General features: G+C 37.3%; 1 protein-coding gene across 1 annotated transcript in view; it reads left to right on the top strand.

Annotated features, from left to right (window-relative positions):
- Window positions 1–22,349, top strand: part of PSME4 (proteasome activator subunit 4) — a gene marked incomplete at its 5' end in the record, with an annotated part of 112,963 nt that overhangs the window by 26,748 nt on the left and 63,866 nt on the right. The window contains 5 exons of the mRNA XM_080812619.1: window positions 14,982–15,026; window positions 16,989–17,138; window positions 18,685–18,748; window positions 19,268–19,342; window positions 20,864–20,986. Coding sequence (XP_080668745.1) covers window positions 14,982–15,026; window positions 16,989–17,138; window positions 18,685–18,748; window positions 19,268–19,342; window positions 20,864–20,986 — 457 coding nt within the window. The remainder of the gene's footprint in view (window positions 1–14,981; window positions 15,027–16,988; window positions 17,139–18,684; window positions 18,749–19,267; window positions 19,343–20,863; window positions 20,987–22,349) is intronic.

The following is a 22,349-nucleotide window of genomic DNA, read 5'->3' as shown; positions in this document are numbered from 1 at the left end:
CTCTTTTCTTTTTGTTAAGTCAGGCCAGAGGTTTATCAGTCTTAACTAATTCTTTCAAAGAACCAGCTCCTAGTTTCATTGATATGTTCTACTGTACTTTTGGTTTCTATATCATTGATTTCTGCTCTAATCTTTATTAATTCTCTTCTCCTGCTGGATTTAGGCTTTATTTGCTGTTCTTTCTCCAGCTCCTTTAGGTGTAAGGTTAAGTTGTGTATTTGAGAGCTTTCTTACTGCCTTTGTTTTTTTTTTAAAGATTTTTATTTATTTGACAGACAGAGATCACAAGTAGGCAGAGAGGCAGGCAGAGAGAGAGAGAGAGAGAGAGAGAGAGAGAGGAGGAAACAGGCTCCCTGCTGAGCAGAGAGCCCCATGCGGGGCTTGATCCCGGGACCCTGGGATCATGACCCGAGCTGAAGGCGGAGGCTTTAACCCACTGAGCCACCCAGGCGCCCCGAGATCTTTCTTATTTCTTGAGAAAGGCTTGTATTGCTATATACTTCCCTTTTGACCGCCTTTGTTGTATCCCAAAATTGAACAGTTGTGTTTTCCTTTTCATTTGTTCCCATGAATTTTTAAAAATTCTTAAATTTGTTGGTTGACCCATTCATTCTTTAATATGATGCTCTTTAGCCTCCATGTATTTGAGTTCTTTTCAAATTTCTTTTTGTGATTGAGTTCAAGTTTCAGAGCATTATGGTCCGAAAGTATGCAGGGAATAATCCCAGTCACTTGGTGCTGGTTGAGATCTGATTTGTGACCCATATGTGATCTATTATGGAGAATGTCCATGTGTACTTGAGAAGAATGTATGTATTCTGTTGCTTTATATATATATTCTGAATATATCTGTGAAGTCTACCTTGTCCAGTGTGTCATTCAGAGCCCTTGTTTCCTTGTTGATCTTCTGCTTAGATGATCTGTCCATTACAGTGACTGGGGTGTTAAGTTCCCTACTTTTATTATATTATTATTGATGTATTTCTTTATTTTTGTTATTGATTGGTTTATATAATTGACTGCTCCCATGTTATGAGCATAAATATTTACAATTGTTAGATCTTCTTATTGGATAGATTCTTTATGATGTAGTGCCCTTCCTCATCTCTTATTACAGTCTTTGGTTTAAAATCTAATTTGTCTGATATAAGAATTGCCACCCAAGGTTTCTTTTGGTGTCTATTAGCATGGTACATGGTTTTCTACCCCTTCACTTTAAACCTGGAGGTGTTTTGGGGTCTAAAATGAGTCTCTTGCAGACAGCATATTTTTTAACATTTTTTAAAGGTGTTTTTTATTTATTTGACAGATAGAGATCACAAGTAGGGAGAGAGGCAGGCAGAGAGAGAGAGGAGGAAGCAGTCTCCTCACTGAGCAGAGAGCCCAATGTGGGGCTCGATCCCAGGACCCTGGGACCATGACCTGAGCCGAAGGCAGAGGCTTTAACCCACTGAGCCACCCAGGCGCCCCATTGCAGACAGCATATTGATGGTCCTGCTTTTTTATCTAGTCTGATTCCCTGTGTCCTTTGATTGTGCCGTTATAGACCATTTTTTATTTTTTTAAAAAATTTTTTATAGACCATTTTTTAAATTAAATATTTTATTTACTTATTTGAGACACACACACACACACACACACACACACACATAGTGCCAGAGATAATGAGAACATGAGCATGGAGGAGACGGAAAAGCAAGCTCCCCACTGGGCAGGGAGCCTGACATGGAGCTTGATCTCAGGACTCTGGGATCATGACCTGAGCTGAAGGCAGAGGCTTAACCAACTGAACCACGTAGGTGCCACCATTTAGTCCATTTACATTCAGAGTTATTATTAAAAGATACAAATTTAGTGCCATTCTGTTACCTGTATCTCACTGTTTCTATATGTTGTCTCTGTTCCTTTCTAGTCTATTTACTTTTGTGCTGTCTCTACTTAGAGGATCCCTTTTAATATTTCCTGTAGGGCTGGTTTAGTAATCACAAATTGTTTCAGTTTTTATTTGTCTTGAAAGTTTTTTTGTTTTTGTTTTTTGTTTGCTTGTTTGTTCTTAAGATGTTATTTATTTATCAGAGGGAGAGAGAGTGAGCATGAGCAGAGGGAGAAGTAGGCTCCTTGCCGAGCAGGGAGCACGGTATGGGACTCAATCCCATGACCCCAGGATCATGACCTGAGCTGAAGGCAGACGTTCAACCCACTGAGCCACCCAGGTATCCCTGACATGGAAGTTTTTTATCTCTCCTATTTTGAAAGACATCCTAGCTGGATAAAGTATTCTTAGTTGTGCATTTTCTCATTTAGCATCTCGAATGTATGATACATGTCTTTTCTGGCTTGCCAGGTCTCTGTGGACAGTTATGTTGGCAGTATAATGTTTCTACCCTTATAGGTTATAGCCCTTTTGTCCCTGGGCTGCTTTTAGGATGTTCTCTTTGTCTCTGAGATTTGCGAGTTTCACTGTAATATCTTGATGTGTTGACCTTTTTTATTGATTCTGAGGGGGTTTCTCTGTGCCTCCTAGATTTGTTTGCCTGTTTCCTTCCCCAGATTAGAGAAGGTCTTAGCTATAATTTTGCTCCAGTATGCCTTCTGTGTGCCCCCCCCCACCATCTTCTGGGATCCCAGTTATTCTAATATTGTTTGCTTAATGGCATCACTTATCTCTCATTCTCTCCTCATAATCCAGTAGTTGTTTGTCTCTCTTTTTCTCAGCTTCTTTATTCTCCATCATTTGGTCTTCTATATCATTAATTCTTTCTTCGGCCTCATTTATCCTAGCAGGTAGAGCATCCATTTTTTTATTGCATCTCAGTAGCCTTTTTTATTTTGACTTGATTAGATTTTAGTTCTTTTATTTCTCCAGAAAGGGATTCTCTGGTGTCTTCTAGGCTTTTTTCAAGCCTGGCTAGTATCTTTATAATTGTTACTCTGAACTCTTGTTCCAACATCTTACTTATGTCGATACTGATTAGGTCCCTGGCAGTCAGTACTGACCCTTCTCCTTTTTGAGGTGAGTTTTTCCATCTTGTTATTCTGTCCACAGAAGAATAGATGAGTGAGAAAACAAAATACTAAAATGGCAAAACGACCCCAGAGAAATACAAGCTAAAGAAATCAGAAGAGATGCGAAACTGAAAAAAATAAAATAAACAACCAAAAAAGAGAATATTATCAGACTGGTGAACAGAACAGAGCAATACACTGGATCTCATCTGTATTTTACAGGTCCCTTTGTTTGAAAACTAGATCCCAAAAGTGTAAAGAAAGAAAATCTTATATTTATTCAAATGTAAGATTAAATACATTGAAGGGATTAGACTATAACTGTAAAGATGAAAATTTAAAAACAACGAAACAGAAAAAAAAAACTTAAAGAATATGATTAGACAGGTGAAGAGAACAGAGTTGTACACTAGATTTTGGGTATACTTTAATCTGTTAGAATAAACTGCATCCCAAAAGTGTAAAGAAAATAACTTACATATATGCAAAAATAAAATTAAATACAATGAAAGGACTTAATGTAACTGTAAAAATGAAAATTAATAAAGATTTTAACAAGAGTTGATAAAATAAGAAATTGATTGAAAAAGGAAAGAGAAAAGAAGGTTTTAAATTGTGAAGGACTGAAGAATCGTGGGGGAAAGAAACATGAATTCTATATGCTATATTCCCTTAGTGCTGGAGTTTTGCAGTTCTCATTGATTGGTAAACTTGGTCTTGGCTGGATGTTCTTGCTGACCTTCTGGGGGAGGGGCCTGTTGCCTTAATTCTCAGATGTCTTTGCCCGACGTGGAATTGCGCTGCGCTTGTCAGAGGGCCAGGCTAAATAATCTGCTCAGGTGTGCTCTATGTGTCTTTTGTTCCCAGAAGGCTTTCTGCGCAGCTTCAGGGGATGAGAATGAACATGACAACTTCCCGATCTCCAGCCTGGGAGTAGAGAGCTTGTGGCCCCACTTCTCATTGAGCCCTTAAAGAAAAGCAGTCAGTCACTCCTATCTCCCTGGTCTCAGTCCACATCTGTCCTCCCCCAGCCTGTGACCAAGCATTTCTATCTTAGGCACATGACTCTGTTTTGAGTTGCCAAATCCTGTAGACTCCTGTGGTGTGCTCCCATGCTGCTGCTCCCAGGGAAGGAAGGGGGATCTCCCCAGTTGTGCTGCTTGTTGGGCCCCTGCTCAGAGAGCTGTGGCCCCACTGTGCACAGTTCATGGTTTATGGCAACCTGAGCTGAGAGCCTCTTCTTGGGCTTACTCTCTGCAGCTGGCTTCCCAGCTCTGATACTTGGGAGCTCTAACTCAGTAGGCACCCCCGATCTTTCTGTGACCCTGAGGGTCCTGAGACCACACTGTCCCACCTGGGATTCCGCCCCCACTTTACTGCCCGAGTGCCTTTCAGACCGGGATGTCCCTCACCAGAGCACACTTTTCAAAGTTCTGATTTTGTGCTCTGCTGCTCTATCACTTTCCAGTAGCTGGCTGTTGGAGACTCCCTCCCCCTGCATTTTATCTTGCCATATATCACCTCAGATTCACTTTTCCACACCTCCCACCTTGCAGAAGGTGGTTGCTTTTCTATTTGTAGAGTTACAGCTATTCTTTTCTTAGATCTCCAGTTGAGTTCACAGGTTGTTTAGAATGATTTGATAGCTATCTAGCGGAATTTCTGGGACCAAAGGAAACTAAGGTCTCCTCTGCCACCACCATCTTGGACTCCGTAAATATAAATAACGTCTAACCATAAAATGTTCCCATAATGGGACAGTAGTTTATTATAAAACAAATGTATTTTAAACATGCAGGCAGCATTACACTAAAGATTCAAAATGGTTTTCAGATTTTGCTTCTACTTATGAGTAAGTTTAAATTTTAAAATGGTCGAAATACATTTTGTGTAAGACATACAAGAAAATAAAAGCATTGTAGACATTAAAATAAAAACTTAGTAGGACTCCTGGGTGGCTCAGTCAGTCAAGCATCTGCCTTCAGCTCAGATCATAATCCTAGAGTCCTGGGATCAAGTCCAGCATCAGGCTCATTGTTCAGTGGGGAGCCTGCTTCTCGCTCTGCCTGCTGGTCCCCCTGCTTGTGTGCGCGCGCTCTCTCTCTCTCTGACAAATAAATAAAATCTAAAAAAAAACCCCAAAACCCAGTGCTAGGATAAAGAATCATAGGTATGACTTACTTAATTATGATAAAAAAAGAGGGAAGTAAGTTTAATTTTAGAGTACTAAGCTGGGGGAAAGGAAGTATTACATTCTTGCAGATAAACTGACCTTATCTATAATACAGTGTCACAGTAATCCTTTATGAAATGATATGGAATGCAGTAGTTACTTAGTATCACAGAACATTATTTTTGAACATTGTTACATGTGAAAGGAATAGAGGCAAAGGAAGAATTGGGAGGAAAAGCATTGACATATCAAGTCAGAGAGAATTTGTGCAGTGGGCTTCTGGGGACAGAATCCATAAGATTGAAAACTAACAAGCAATAAATTAGTAATGTCAGTGTCTAATTTTTGCAACATAAATTGCCTTTTGTGTCATACCAGAAAGGATGACAGTAACATGAAGCATTCTAACAACAAAATTACTAATGAAATTCTGTGATAGTGCTTGTTTTATGTCTGCTTATTGCCAGTGTAATGACAGTTGGTTCTAGACTATTGAAATAGTCTTCAGTCTTGGGGTGCTTGGGTGACTCAGTTGGTTAAGTGTCTGCCTTTGGCTCAGGTCATGATCTTGGGTCATGAGATTGAGCCCCACATGGGTCTCCTGGCTCCCTGGCTCAACATCTGCTTGAGGTTCTCTCTCTCCCTCTGCCCCTCCCCTCACCCCCCCCAAACTACTTTGTAAGTCTGGTCTTTCTCAAATAAATGAATAAATCTTTTTTTAAAAACTGCAAAAAATACTTAATGGTAAAGCACTTCACTTTTAGTGTCAAAATTCTTTCACTTGTATGTAGTTGTACAGTTACATTTGAAAATCTTGTAATAATTTTTTGTTATGTGTGGCTATTCCATGAATTGTGGTATATCTAATATACTGGGATCACTAAAGTTCCATTGAGTCCTCCCCAATAATTAGGATCATTAAAAATGTCCTATACAGGGGAGCCCGAGTGGCTCAGTTGGTTGAGCGGCTGCCTTCAGCTCAGGTCATGATCCCAGGGTCCTGGAATCGAGCCCTGCATTGGGCTCCCTGCTCAGTGGGGAGCCTGCTTCTCCCTCTCCCTCTGTCTCCTATCTCGTGCTCTCACTCTCTCTCCATCTCAAATAAATAAATAAAATCTTAAAAAAAAATACCCCATACATTTCCAAAATGTTCCTCCTTGTAGTTACAGCCACATAGATTTGCCACCACTTACCTTGTATCCCTGCAATCTAAAGTTGTCTGCCTCATTACTCAGTCCCTCATGTTTTCTTTCTATCCTCTTTTCTTTCCTTTTTTCCCCTGTTTTAAATTCTGTAAGACCTGGGTCTTCTAGTTTCCAAATGAGTGTGGTTTTTTCCTGTACTAATACTGTCAATCAAGGTGTCAACTTAATACCTCCTTCTCTTTCCTCAAGGCTCTCAAGTGTTTCTTTCTTTTTTTTTTTTTTTTTTTAAGATTTTATTTATTTCTTTGACAGAGATCACAAGTAGGCAGAGAGGCAGGCAGAGAGAAGGGTGGGGGGAACCAGGCTACCCGCTAAGCAGAGAGCCTGATGTGGGGCTTGATCCCAGGACCCCCCTGGGATCACAACCTGAGCCGAAGGCAGAGGCTTAACCCTGAGCCACCCAGGCGCCCCTCTCAAGTGTTTCTTAAAGCAGTCTGGTGTGAGAAGTTTCTTGGAAATTTCACGTTATTTTAAACATTCATATCTTTATTGGGCTTATTAAGTAATGTTTTCATAAGTAAAAATTTTTCTTCTCTGTATCTGTTGACTAAAATTGCTGCTCCAGTAAGATGAACCCTATTGGGTCAGTGGCTTGGAGTGCTCACACCCAGGGCTGTGTGCCTCTGCTGGAGTACTCATTGTGAAGTGCAGCTCTGTTGATGCAGACTCTTTTTTAAAAACAATGTGTTCAGTTTAAATGGATCACAAAGAATCCTGAGGATCTGGAACCACTCTTGAAGGGGTTCTTGCTTGGTGAGAGACAGCCCTGTGGGACAAAGTTAGAAACTTAATGTCTCTGTAAAAAAAATTAAAAATTGTACTTAAAACATTTGTCAGGATTGTAATTCTTTGTTCTTCTGTAATCTTTTTACTGTTATCAGATATTTACCACCTTTTGAAAGGAGTACCTGTTATCTTATTTCCATTCAGGTCAGGCTATGTATAGTTACAAAAATTCACCTTTGAAGGTTTATCTGATTCTTTGGTTCTTGGAGTTTTTTCATCACACTTGCCTTGTTTTTAAAATCAGAGAAATCTAGTAATCTTATTAGTTTTTATGCAGAAATGAGCCTGGGTGGCTCATTTGGTTAAGTGTTTGTCTTTGGCTCAGGCCATGATCTGGGTCCTGGGATCGAGCCCCTTGTCAGGTTTCTGCTCAGTGGGGAGTTTACCTCTCCCTCTCATTCTCCCTCTGTGTGCTCTCTCTCTCTCTATCTCTGTCTCTCTCTCTCTCTCTCAAATAAATAAAATCTTTAAGAAGAAAGAGAGAGAGGGAGAAAGAAAGAAAGAAAAACTTTGGAGAAATCAGTTGGAGAGTCAGCCATACAGCAATACTTTTTAGTTTTTGTTCCTCTGAGCTATTCTGTGTCCACTGAATTTCTAATAGGGAATCATTTTGAACATTTTAAAGTTTACTCTTCTACTTAAGTTTCTATTTAGTTTAAAAAAAAAAAAAAGGCGGGGGGGGATGCCTGGGTGGCTCAGTTGGTTAAGTGTCTGCCTTCGGCTCAGGTCATGATCCCAGGGTTCTGGGATCGAGTCCCATATCAGGCTCCTTGCTAGGTGGGGAACCTGCTTCTCCTTCTGCCTGCTGCTCCCCTTGTTTGTGCTCTCTCTTTCTCTCTGACAAATAAAATAATAAATAAAAATAAGAATTTTAAGCATTTCTATTTAGTGTACAAGTATAGCAAGTGTTTATAATCAAGGGATAAAGTTACAACTTCACAAACATTTTATTTCAGAAAACCCCTGAAAATCCTTATGGCATGCTTTTGGCATTGGTATTTTGCTCTGAGTATTTTCATCTTAGATGTATTCTGACTCATTTTGAAACAGTTTTGTCAGCTGACTGCATGTGTTCATACTATTTTTAGATTACTATTTTTATAATCAAAAGTGAAAGGTTGCTTCATTTGTTAACTGTCTTTTAAGTCTTAAACTCATGTGCCTTATGTGTTTGTCTTTATTTGAAACTACAGCTTAGGGTGCCTTGCATTTCAGCATGATTTTAAAAGCTGGTTCTGTATTTTCGAGCAAGGATTATTTAACTTTCTTCTTTCCTTTCTCCTTTTCCCTTATCTTCCTCCCTCCTTTACTTCTTCTTTCTGCTTTTATGCCTCAGGGGCAAGAGACATTTTTCACTCTCCTCTTTTCCTAGGTTCTACTAGAGAAACAAATTGTAGGGTTTTGTTTTGTTTTGTTTTTTTAATAATAAAAAAGACAATTGGAAAGGAGTTAGGTAGTTTAAACTTCATAACAACATAAGAATCACTTCTTGTTTATGTTATATAAGAAGCATTTAAATGTTAGGGGTCTAGTTTTATTTCCTAAAATGATGTCCTATCCACTTAAATTGGGGTGGCGTATTCCAAGTTACCAATGAAAACTGTTGCTAATAACAAGATGTGAAGGAATTGTGCATAGATCACCATTTACAGATGGGCATGGACAATTCATATTTGAATTGGTATGTGTATATATTTGTTGAATTTTGTCACTGTCAGTTTGCCTTTTGTGAGTTGTTTGATGTTAACAGTTTACATATTTGCATCATGAGCAGTTTGGGCCTAGATAACTCAATTTCCTTTTTTAAAAAATAATTTTTTAAGATCTGTTTTTCTCAATATATCGTTCTCTAAGGGGATCATAGAGTATTAAACATTTTCATTTATCATATTAATCTGCCTTTGGAGAAGCTTGGTTATTTCCCTTTTTCTGGTACTTGTTCTTGATGGTATTTGTTTCTCATTTGATCTGACAAAGGACTTTGATTTGGTGTTCTTATCTCTAAGATATAGCTAATTCTTTGTTCCCCCTTTAACACGTGGAAGTGACATGTTCTTACTCTGCTGGGGGTTTCTTAATGTATGTGGCTACATTTCTAAGCTTAAGTTACTATAATCAGCTCAAGAATGATCTCTAGCCACAGAATTTAACATAATGAAATGATGAAAGTGATTTCTCTGAGGATCTGTTGAAATTTAAAATAGTTTATGGTTATTTTGTTAATAACCCATGATTATTAATAAGGTAAATGGTGTGATTTTTTTTTTTAACATATAATGATTTGTTTGCCCCAGAGGTACAGGTTTGTGAATCATCAGTCTTACACAATTCACAGCACTCACTATAACATGTACCCTCCCCAATGTCCATATCCCAGCCACCCTATCCCTCCCCCTGCCCCAGCAACCTTCATTTTGTTTCCTGAGATTAAGAATTTTTTATGGTTTGTCTCCCTCCCTGGTCCCATCTTGTTTCATTTTTTTCCTCCCTTCCCCCACTACCCCCTGCCCTGCCTCTCAAATTCCTCATATCAGAGAGATCATATGATAATTGTGTTTCTCTGACTTACTTCTCTTACCATAATACCCTCTAGTTCCATCCACATCATTGCAAATAGCAAGATTGCGATTTTTTGGATGGCTGCATAGTATGCCATTGTGTATATATACCACATCTTCTTTATCCATTCACCTGTTGATGGACATCTAGGTTCTTTCCATAGTTTGGCTGTTACAGACATTGCTGCTATAAACATTCAGGTGCACATGCCCCTTTGGATCACTACATTTGTATCTTCAGGGTGAATACCCAGTAGTGCTTTTGCTGGGTCATACAGTAGCTCTATTTTCAACTTTTTTGAGGAAACCCCATACTGTTTTCCAGACTGGCTGCACCAGCTTTGATGGAGTGATTTTTAACATGTTACCTGAGGGACATTCTATTTGCTCTTTTAAAAATACCACTTTCCCTTTTATTTGGAAATGTGAAAATAGGTAGTCAGTTTTTATTAATGACTTTGGTAGTGTTTCTCCCAAAAGTTGTATCTGTGTTATAATGATCTTTCTTTGGAAACTGCTCTTTTTTTTTTTTTTTGAAAGATTTTATTTATTTATTTGACAGACAGAGATCACAAGTAGGCAGAGAGGCAGGCAGATAGAGGGAGGAAGCAGGCTCCCTGCTGAGCAGAGAGCCCAATGTGGGGCTCGATCCCAGGACCCTGGGATCATGACCTGAGCCGAAGGCAGAGGCTTTAACCCACTGAGCCACCCAGGCGCCCCTAGAAACTGCTCTTTTTAAAGCTTTTTTTTTATTATTAAATATTTTATTTTTTTATTTAACAGAGAGAGAGATATCACAAGCAGGCAGGGGGAGGGGGGAAGCAACCTCCTCACTAAGCAGAGAGCCCGATGCGGGGCTCGATCCCAGGACCCTGAGATCATGACCTGAGCCGAAGGCAGAGGCTTAACCCACTGAGCCACCCAGGAGCCCCTTTTTATAGCATTTTTAAAAAATACTTAGTGAACACTTACCAGGCTTATTATCACTTTCAGCAGTTATGTATGTTCTTTTTACCTTAGTGATCAGGATTATTACAACTTCTTAACACTAGCCATGGAGGCATACTTTTTCTGAAAGTAGTTATAATGAAAAATCAATGTTAATGCTACTTCGGTGATGAACGTATCATACTTTACTTAAACTTTTCTTATGGTAGAATTATCTTGACCCTAGTTTCTTATAAAGTGGCTGTGAAAAATGAGTACTGGCTGATTTAACTATACAGTATTAGGTTGTGAAAAATTAGATACAAGGTGCATCGTGTTGATGAACTGATGGTTGTGCTTGTTTAGATATAGAGAAAGCAGGAAAAACTGAGATTTGGGGATGAAATGAAGTACATTCTTAAGAAAGAAAATATCATGTAGGTAATTACCATGAAGTTACAGGGAAGTTAAGGCAGAGGTTATATAGAATATTTCAGTGTTGCAGTTTCCCTGTTCATTTATTAAAAAGCAAATATAATTCTGAAGCTAAAACTTAGTTCAAGAATTGTCAGGTGAAGCTAAAGGTACACTTCTGGCAATGAGTGAGCAGTCCATACTACTTTCATCTCGAATATATCATTTGTTGTGTATTTCTCTGGTTGAGAAGTGAATATTGTCCTGATAATCAGGTAAGACCAAGGAGGTAGCAAGCATAAACCTCCAGGTTTATATAAGTCTCCTATCTCAGTATCTGGTGTAACTGGAGGCTAAGGTTTTTGGCTTTTCTCAAACTTCTCTGCTACATATTTGGTATTTACTTATGTCATCATACAGCGTAAGGAAATTGTGGCCCAGAGAGGAAAAGTCCCACAAAGTCATTTGTTGAAACTGGGACAAGAGTTCAAGAACTGGTACAAGAACTTATTTTCTGCCCTAATAAGTGGGGTGGAAATTGGGGGAAGAATTTCCTATGTTGATGTGATTTCCTAAATCATAAATTAATAAGTGTTGAGAGTAAAATAAATGTGAAAGCAAAATGAGTACAAAATATTAGTTCTTGAGGAGATTGAATCTGTTTTGGATAGTATGAAATAATAATTATAGTTAACAATTTTTATGCTTAATTCTGGGCCAGGTAACTGTTTTCCTTACATTATCATTTAATTTTTGTAACAGCCTTCTGAGAGGTAGGTATTATTACTATTACATAGATGGAAAAACAGGTTATAATGTTGAACTGAAAGTAAGTAGCAGAATTGGTAATCAAATTTATATCTATCTGACTCTAAGCCCAAGTTGCGAACTGTTGCATGATATACTTATGGCTTTCTTTTCGACTTAACATGCCTTTTCTAAGAGGAAGTAGGGTATGAGAAAACCCATCCAAAGCTTATTCCTTCTGTAGATCCCTTTTGATTTTTTTAAGTGTTTTGAATTGTAATCACTTTAGTATTGTAAATTTCCAACAATTGGGAAAGTACATAGTGATTATTCACTCCCTCTAAAAATTATTGAAATGTAGTCCAGTAGCATCTAGCCTTAACCTTTTATTTTATTTTTAAACAGAAACATTGTTCCCTTCATCATGAGAGATTACAAGAATCACAAAAGGTCACTATACAGATATCACAGGTTAGAGAGATTGTACCCTTTTCTGGATAAAGAGCATAAATCCATTGGCACAAGCCTTATATATAAGGAGGGGTTGAAATTGACTTTATTTAGATGAACTAAAGCACATTCCTACATGCCCTGTTCCTCTCATGAGTGAAGTGACAGCTATGAAGTATTATAATTAACTTCCTATTCTTTTGAAGAGTGAAGGGAACTGGAGAAGACAGGTAGCTCTGCAGCCTTTTGACTGCTTCCTAGAATCATTTTTTACTTTATATGAAAGTTTGTTGGTAGAATAGAAAAGTTACCAGTGAAAACAGCAGGTTTTCTGTGTTGTACTCTCAAACGAGTTGCCACAGAAACAGTAAAATAAATGTAAAGTTCACATGAACACAAACTTTAGAAACTGGTAGAATTACAGATCTTCTGCTTATTTCCTTGGACACAAAGTTTGCAATTTTAGACTTATCTTTTAAATCTGCATTTAAGTTGATTTAATATTTAGTTTGGAACTAGATGGTTCTTTAAACCTTGGCTATAAGTTGTTTCTAAATGGGGTTCTTCAGACCAGATGAAAAGAAGATCCAAAGATCTGTGCTCTTTGTTGCTCTGATAGAAAATGTTTATTGTGTATTGTAAATTAATAAATATAAATATGCATAAATATATATATGAACATAGAGCCTTTTTTTTAAAGATTTTATTTATTTATTTGACAAAGATCACAAGTAGGCAGAGAGGCAGGCAGAGAGAGAGAGGGAAGCAGGCTCCCTGATGAGCAGAGAGCCTGATGCAGGGCTCGATCCCAGGACCCTGAGATCACGACCTGAGCCGAAGGGAGAGGCTCTAACCCACTGAGCCACCCAGGTGCCCCAACATAGAGCCTTTTTTTTTTTTTTTTTAAAGATTTTATTTATTTATTTGACAGATCACAAGTAGGCAGAGAGGCAGGCAGAGAGAGAAGGGAGGAAGCAGGCTCCCTGCTGAGCAGAGAGCCCCATGCGGGGCTCGATCCCAGGACGCTGGGATCATGACCTGAGCCGAAGGCAGAGGCTTTAACCCACTGAGCCACCCAGGCACCCCAACATAGAGCCTTTTAAAAGTACTTTGGAAATACCTGGAAGTAAAAATCATAGTTGTGGTCTTCAGGGAGTTTAAATGTAGTTGGAGAGAAGTTTACTCCTTTTTTAACCAGGCACTTAGATGTTCTCTAAACTAATTGTTTTTCAGTTGCTTAACTTTTTTATGAGAGAAGGTAGAATCGCTCCCTCATAATCAGAGAAAATGTTCCATGTCTGTCTGGCCATATGGTCATCTTTTTTATTTTAGAATTATCTCATGTGTTGTAGTCTGGTTTCCTCTTCAGTTAATTTTTTTCAGACTAGTTTTGAAATTAAAGAGGATTTCTCATAATGAAATCATAGTTTTCTCTCTTGGTTGTATAATCGATTACTTGTGCTGAGTTTGGTTTGTGTTATTCCTTGGAATTTCTTTACAGATTAGTTCTTAAGTTTTCAGAGAAGTTGGATAGACTCTGGACTTAACAATTTCAAGAAGCTTAATGAGAAAGTATCAGGTGGAAGCACTGCCTGAAAGATACCCCTTTCCCTCATAATTTTTTTTCTTGAGATTTGGGGACTTATTTTATTTACTTGTATACATCATACTGTAAGTAGTCACACATTTATCTTAAAATTCTAGTCCAAAATTACCTTGTGCCCATTGTTTTACTTGCATTTTATCTCTTTTGACTGTGATCTAATTAATTTAAATATTCCATTCTGGCCGTGTATGTTTAAGCCAGTACACAATGGCCTTTTCATTTAGACAAACATTTATTTAAATCCATATACAAATACTTACATTGTTTTCTTTTTTTTTAACCCTTTTTCTTTTTTAAGATTTTATTTATTTATTTGACAGAGAGAGAGCGCACAAGTAGGCAGAGGGGCAGACAGAGGGAGAGGGAGAAGCAGGCTCTCCACTGAGCAGGGAGCCCCATGTGGGGCTCGATCCCAGTACCCTGGGATCATGACCTGAGCCGGTAGCAGTCGCTTAACTGACTGAGCCACCCAGGCGCCCCCTTACGTTGTTTTCTTAAATTCACTTGAACCACCTACAAAGTTGGAAAATAAGTTACAGCTTTTTAATGTTACTCCTCAACTAACTTTCTAAGTAGCTGGTCAAAAAGATGGCTCTTGGTATTTTTGATAATTGTTGCTGGCAGGAAAGTAACCTTGTAGGGTTATAGAACTCTCACCATTGGTTACAGAAAACTAGTTTCTGGCAGTTGCTGATATAAGCACACCAGATTTTCTCTGCTGTTTGTGTTTCGATGTAAATACACTTTAATAAAAATAAAAATTAGTATTTGAAGTTTTAAGTCACTGAGCATACTTCTTGATGTGCTGTTAAATGTGATCATTGCTGCCTACTTTGTAAATATTGAAAATGATTTGTCGTTTTCCCAGTTTTCTTTCCTTTAGTTTAGAACAGAGAATGAGCAAACTGAGGGCAAAGGAAAGGATAGATTACAGAGTTTAGGTAGTTAATCTTTAAAAGTTCTGTCTGTATGAAAGAGAAGGATTAGTTATTGCATGTACACAGATAATTTTTAAATGTGTGAGTATTTCTTAGAGATATTTATTAATTGGATTAGGTGCATTTTCAAAATAAACCAACCTAATTTATCAAATGGCTTTTTCCCCCTAGTTCTGTAGAAAATGTTCTCAAAACACTCGTGAAAAGCTGCCGACCGTAAGTAGCTTCTCAATTTATAAAACCTCTTTATTTCTCTGGGCTTTTCCCCATCCCTAGTATGCTTTGAAGAGGAAATTAAAGGTATAAATCGTTTGTAACATTGTGATGTTAGTCACTGGGCACAATATATCATACTCTTGAACTGAATTGTTCAGATTTCATTTATAAATTTAAAAATTTTTAAGTGGTGTGGGTGTCAGTTACCTATTCTGAAGTTAGAATGCCATGATTTATATATAATTGTCTTTATTTGAAAGATTTTTCTGGAATATCATTAGATCAAAAATATTTTCCAAAATGAGCATTATAGGTATTGTAGTAAAATGTGAATAATAACAAGAAGGTGTGCAGACTTTTTAAAAAATATCTTCTCTTTCAGTAGAACATACAGAAATAGTCCATATTCTGATGTTTAAAGATAATATGGATTGAATTTAGTTTTAATCACTTAAAGTCCAATTCTATGGACTTGAGCCACCTGGCTAGCTAAGTCAGTAGTGCATAGATTCTTGATCTTGAAATTAGGAGTTTGAGCCCCATGTTGAACATAGAGCTTAATGAAATAAATAAAAACCCAGTTCTATGGGCTTGAGCTATTATTAGGCTGTTCTAAGACTGCTTATCCTGCTGTGTATGGATGCAGTGAATTCCTTTTGAATGGAAATTTCTATTTTATCATATTCTTATAATATGAGTTAAAGTTACAAATGGTTTTATAAATCAAGTATTTGTTGCTGACCTACTATATTCTCATTCTTGGGCAAATGTATTTTTTGGATATAGTTTCCCTTTTAAGATTGAGGCTTAAGACTTAACCTGAGTCATAAGCCACCAATGAGCTATGTCATTTCGTGCTAGGCAGTGACCTCTTGGCATGTGTTTCCTCACTAGAAACTGAAACTTCATCGTCACTGAGGTACTTAGTGGTTTTTTGGTTCTTGGGTAATTCATAGAACACTCAAGGCTAACAGTTGTCTCTGAAAAATTAGGGAGGAGAATTGATGTATGAGATATTTAAAGTCTGTGTGTGTGTGTTTTTTTTTTTATTCCAACCGGTGACGTAATGACCTCTGGTACATTGATGCTTGATGAATCCAAAGAAGTATTACTAGAAATGTAGTTTTATTTTTCACATTAATGAATGAAGTGTGATTCTAATTAATACAGATGGACAGAGATATAATTGTATTAATAATGTGACATGTAGCCCAAACCTACAAGTGTATTTGAAAGGGTTCCCTCACTTTTTTGGCCATGCCCAAATCCGAATTTGTCATATGCTTTTTTTGTTATTTTAAACCTCCTTAATGGGTATTTGGTAATTATACATGGGTCCTCGTTTGCCATTTACTTCTGTTTTGTGTGTGGATGTACTCTTCAGATTTCCATTTTGTGAATATTCTCTACCCCAGGGGCTCTCCTGCCCATTTCATAGACTTGCAGAATGTTTGCACCTGTAGGACCAGACAATCTAGTCTAGTCAGCTCTTATATACAAGAGAACTCTATAGTACAGTGAGAGTAAATGGTTCATCCAGATAAGCCTGGGCTAATGTTCTCTTTCTCATTTCACTGATTATCCCTTTCTTATATAGACTGGATTCTCTGTGACAAGATTTTTTTCATATTGCTATTATATAGCACACGGGAGAGAAAAAATACAACCACCATGTATAAATTTGTAGGTGATTTAAGTGACTTTGTGTTTTATGAGTTATATCAGCTTTATAGCATTTTTCAAAGTCCTATAGACAAGAAGAAAATTTACATTTTAGTGTGACAGGTATTTATTTCTGAGTTGCACAAGTATGTTTAAGTTTACTTGACATTTGTAGTGTATATTGTACCTTATGAAATCCATTCCCTGTCGCCCCCTTTTTTGGTCATATGTTGGTCATATGTTGATGTTGTAGACCTTTTAGCCAATGATCAGATAAATAAATACTTTCTTTTTTATTAGATACTTTCCAGCAGATGCCACAGCTGAGATGCTAGAAGAATGGCGGCCTTTGATGTGCCCTTTTGATGTAACAATGCAAAAGGCCATAACTTATTTTGAAATATTTCTTCCTACCTCCCTTCCTCCAGAACTTCATCATAAAGGTTTTAAGTAAGTATATCTATCTATCTATCTCTCTATCTTGACAAATTATAGAATAGAACAAGAAGTGGAGATAATGTAAGCCAACTCATAAAGCAATAATAAGTAAACAAAAATTGACTAACTCAACCATTGTGTTGATTACACTTGAAGTGTGTAGAGGCTGAAAGTTAAACATAAGATTGTAAATGAGGGGGCACCTGAGTGGCTCAGTGGGTTAAAGCCACTGCCTTCAGCTCAGGTCATGATCCCAGGGTCTTGGGATCGAGTCCCGCATCGGGCTCTCTGCTCAGCAGGGACCCTGCTTCCTCCTCTCTCTCTGCCTGCTGCTCTGCTTGCTTGTGATCTCTGTCTGTCAAATAAATAAATAAAATCTTTTAAAAAAAAAAAAAAGATTGTAAATGAGGAGTGAATAATGCTTGTATGTCAAGCCAGGTGTGAGGGCTTAATGGGGCACCTGGCTGGCTCAGTTGGTAGAGCATGTGATTCTTCATCTTGGGTTTGTGAGTTTGAGCCCCATGTTGGGTATAGAGATGACTTAAAAGAAAAAGTAAAGCTAAGGGCTTTAATTTAAGAAATCAAGAGAGAAAGAATAAAAAATACAAAAAGAAGTAGAAAATATCAGGAAAGGGGTGCCTGGGTGGCTCAGTGGATTAAAGCCTCTGCCTTCGGCTCAGGTCATGATCTCAGGGTCCTGGGATTGAGCCCCACATGGGGCTCCCTGCTCAGCGGGGAGCCTGCTTCCTCCTCTCTCTCTCTGCCTGCCTCTCTGCCTACTTGTGATCTCTGTCAAATAAATAAATAAAATCTTTAAAAAAAAAAAAAGAAAAAGAAAATATCAGTAAATAGGCAATGGTAAGAAATATTAAATTGTGTGGCGTTTAGGGAAAGGAAAAGTGTTTTCCGAAAACTTGGTTTTATTCATCACTTGTTTTTCTTAGGTCTTTTTTATAATTCTTTTTCTCTACTCATTCTAGTCTTTGCACTGTTTTCAAGAACTGTTTTCTCTAGATGACTCTTAAGTATATAGCAAATCCTAGAATGAAAATATTTAGGGGATCCTGGGTAGCTCAGTTGGTTAAACGTCTTGACTCTTGGTCTCAGGGTGTGAGATTGAGCCCTGTGCTGGGTTCCACCCTGGGTGTGGAGTCTGCTTAAGATTCTCTCTCCCTCTGCCCCTCCTCCCCTGTGCTCTCTCTCTCAAAAAAAGAAGGAAAAAATAAAGTAGGACTTCTTAAAAACACAAAAAGTGCGAGGGCCATGCATGACCCAAGGAGAAACTAAGAGTTGGGCACTAACCCGCTGAGCCACCCAAGTACTCCTAACAATGAAGTGTAGAGGTTTGATGAGATGACTCTAGCATAAATACATTGCAAGGGGGATATTCAGACAGAAGTAGTCATTTGTTCCATTAAGTTTGTAACATTCAGTATTGTTTTTTCTAGGTTGTGTAGTTATCAGTAAGAATAATAGATTAAAAAATGCAAAGGATACCTGGCTTTGAACCACTTTCTATAAATCACTTGCTATTCATAACAACATTTTTCTTCTTCAGACTTTGGTTTGATGAATTAATTGGCCTTTGGGTTTCAGTGCAAAATCTCCCACAGTGGGAGGGGGTGAGTATCCTATTTTTTTCCTTCTTTGCTATCAGATCATTTGATAAGTAACCTCAGTTCCTTAGAATTGGCTTTTAGCAATGTTGTAATTGTTTTTTTAAAATTCAGTTTGCTGTTTCTAACAGAAATAGACACTTCTTTTGGTTTTATTGATACCTAGAAACATGTGCATGTATTATGAAATGTATGAAATGTAAGACTGTTGTTTCCTATTATCACTAGCATGTTGCTAGACACATAGTGGATGTTTCCTATATGCTTATTAGATTAAAATTTCTTCTGTTTGCATTGTATGATGATGCTTTGTCATTTCCCTTTTAATAAGCATTTCAGCTGCATTTGATTTTAAATGGGTGATAAGAAATGAGAATTTGGAGATTTTTAAAAAATGAGTCATAAACCGTATATTAAGTTGTGCTAGTGATGGCAGCTGAGAACCAGAAATGGATAGGGGATGTGACTGTGACACTTAATTACAAGTGTATTTACTTAACTCTTTCTTTTTTTGTTTACTTTCAGCAACTAGTAAATCTCTTTGCTCGATTGGCTACAGATAATATAGGGTACATAGATTGGGATCCGTATGTACCAAAGGTAATAAAGAACGTTTGAGCATACAACATACAGTAACACTGATAGCACTTACTGTGTCTTTAAATAGTGTGTTTTGTATGCTAATCCCTAAAGTATTTCTTGACCACTAGTAAAAACATAATAGTTTACCAGGGTAGATCATTTATTTTCAAAAACGAATTGCATCATACAAAGGTAATCATAAATGTGTGATTTTTTTCTTGCCTATGTAGGACATGAAATAGAAGTTTCAGAGTGAGTAATTTAGAAAGTACTAAGTATATTATTCAGGGTATCTTATATTCATACCTTTCAACAGAATTTGGGTATTGTATTTGGTAGCTATTCTAGAGCGTTCTCTACTTTTTAGATCACATTTTCCTAGAGTAAATAAAGCTAGAGTGTCTCTAGGTGCAGTGTTCTTAACATTGCAGCTTCCAGATTGTGTCTCCTGCAGTAGGTTCAGGAGGGCTGGCATGGGGCATCCAGGTGATTCTGATGCACATGCTGACAGTAGAGCAGGGCTGGAGAGCAGCAGCAGACAAATACTCTGCTTACCTTTGCTGCACTGTCCAGTAGAAACTACGGAGGAAAAGTTATTTTCTTCCACTGTTGGGCTCACTGTTACTAATGACAGATTTTAAATATAAATTCAATTATATTAAAATGCAATTATTAGGGGCGCCTGGGTGGCTCAGTCGGTTAAGCATCTGCCTTCGGCTCAGATCATGGTCCCTAGGATCCTAGGATGGAGCCCTGTGGTGGGCTTTCTGTTCGTGGGGGAGCCTACTTCCTCTTCCTCTGCCCGCTGCTCCGTCTGCTTGTGCGCTCTCTCTCTCTCTCTCTCTCCCCCTCTCTAAGAAATAAGTAAAATCTTTTAAAAATAAAAATAAAAATAAAATACAGTTATTAAATGAGAGATGAAAATGCAAATTCCTGGGGAAACATCAGTGATAGAATTTTGAAAAGGAAAGTAATCCACTAGAAGTTAGGTATTTGCATTTTGTATTTTCCTGGCATGGAATGAGAGTGTAGGAAAAATAGTTTTATATGCATTTAGAGAAACAGGAGTCAAAATATTTCATGTTTAACTGTACTTATCTACTTTTTACGTTTTTATGTTTAAACTGTATCTCATTTGTTTGCTTATGGGTACATGGATACAGCTGCTTCTTATCCACCGCTTTTTGACCTCCGTGTCATCTGAAAGAAAGTAAATAGGGACACCTGGCTGGCTCAGTCATTAGAGCATGCAGCTCTCGATACCTGGGTTTTGAGTTCAAGTCCCATGTTGGGTGTAGATATTACTTAAATAAACTTTTAAAAAATGAATAAAATATAAAAAATTTTTTGAAGTAGATATTTCTATGTAATTTTTATGGAATAAAGCTACCAAATGCTTAATTTTATTGGTAATTTTGCTTAAAACCTGATCCAGTGAGAATATATCCAGTAACAATAATATATATAACACTTCAGTTATTTAAAGAGTTACTTGATACTTATAAATATTTATCCTTAGCTCTTTTTTTCTTTTTAAAGATATTTACGAGAATTCTGAGAAGCTTGAACCTCCCAGTGGGAAGCAGTCAAGTGTTAGTCCCAAGATTTTTAACAAATGCTTATGATATAGGACATGCTGTGATATGGATCACCGCTATGATGGTTTGTAACACATTAGTTCATCTAAATTCTGTGTTAACTATATGGAAATTCTGTATGATCACATAAAGCTATATTAGTATCTTAGTTGGTCATTTGAGTCTTGGGTATTTTCTGATGTAGTAAGCTAATGTTTATCAGACCCAGCATGTAGAAAAACACAGTATTTCTCTAGCCAGTGGTTCTTAACAATGGAGTCAAAGTTTAGAGTTTTGAGAGATTCAGAGTGAATAGCAGTCTTACAGGTCAAGAACCAGACTCATAAATGAAAGGTCTAATTGATAATGAAAATCGTGGAATTAGAATTTTGCATATGCTCAGTACGAATGCATTCAGTGTCGAAGATCACACTGAACACAAAGCTTACTAAACAAACGAAGTAATCCTGGTGATGGGAGAAGTATGGATGATTACTGACATCCTTGAAGGGAAGTAAAAATACATCTGCATGCTTGGGTTTCAGTGTCAACTTGCAGATAGAAATATTAGAACAGTTTTATACTATGATTTTCTGGATTGTCATTTATTTTGCTCCTACTGCTGTCCCTTTTTAAAATTATTATTCTGTGTTTGATATTTTCTCCAGGTTATATTGTTTGGTTGGTTTTTTTCTGTGGAAAAGGCATAATGGTTGTGAGAAGTTTCTTAAATATTATTTTTAGATTAAAAAAAAAGAAATTCATTCTCCATTCTCCCTCTGTTTTTGCCCTTTCGTTATTAACAGGGAAAATCACATTTTCTTTCTTATACCCCGTAAGAGCAAAAACATTTGGATATTTACTGTCTTACATAAGCAATGAGTTGGAATTCAATTTTTAGAAGCCACAGAATTATATCATGATTAATATCAGCTTATTTTAGTTAATATTGCTGTTCTTTCTCACACAGTTTTTCCCATTGACAGTTTTATTTTGTGTTAAATATGAATATTGAATATGATAAATTTTAATTATTTATAAATTTATAAATAAATATACATTAAAATGCTAATTACTGTGTTAAAATATTGACATTTTTGTTGGTTTTTTTTTGCTATGGAATTATGATCTCTTTATTAGTCGACCTATTCTCAATTGGGAATAGGTACATGGATTTCATTTGAGCAGGAAGACATGTTCTTAATGTAACTCAACAGTCTACCTTATGTTTTTGCTCTTTCTTGAAAGATCATCCTGAAGGGCACCTGGGTGGCTCAGTTGTTAAAGCATTTGCCTGTGGCTTAGGTCATGATCCCAGAGACCTGGGATTGAGCCATGCATTGGGCTCCCTTGTCAGTGGAGAGCCTGCTTCTCCCATCCCTCTGCTGCTCCCCCTGCTTGTTCTCTCTCTCTCTGTCAAATAAATAAAATCCTTAAGAAAAAAAGAT

Source organism: Martes martes (assembly GCF_963455335.1).
Source record: "Martes martes genome assembly, chromosome: 9".
In the NCBI taxonomy this organism is placed as follows: Eukaryota; Metazoa; Chordata; class Mammalia; order Carnivora; family Mustelidae; genus Martes; species Martes martes.
The sequence above is the reverse complement of the archived record's forward strand: the minus strand, read 5'-3'. Positions and strand labels throughout refer to the sequence as shown.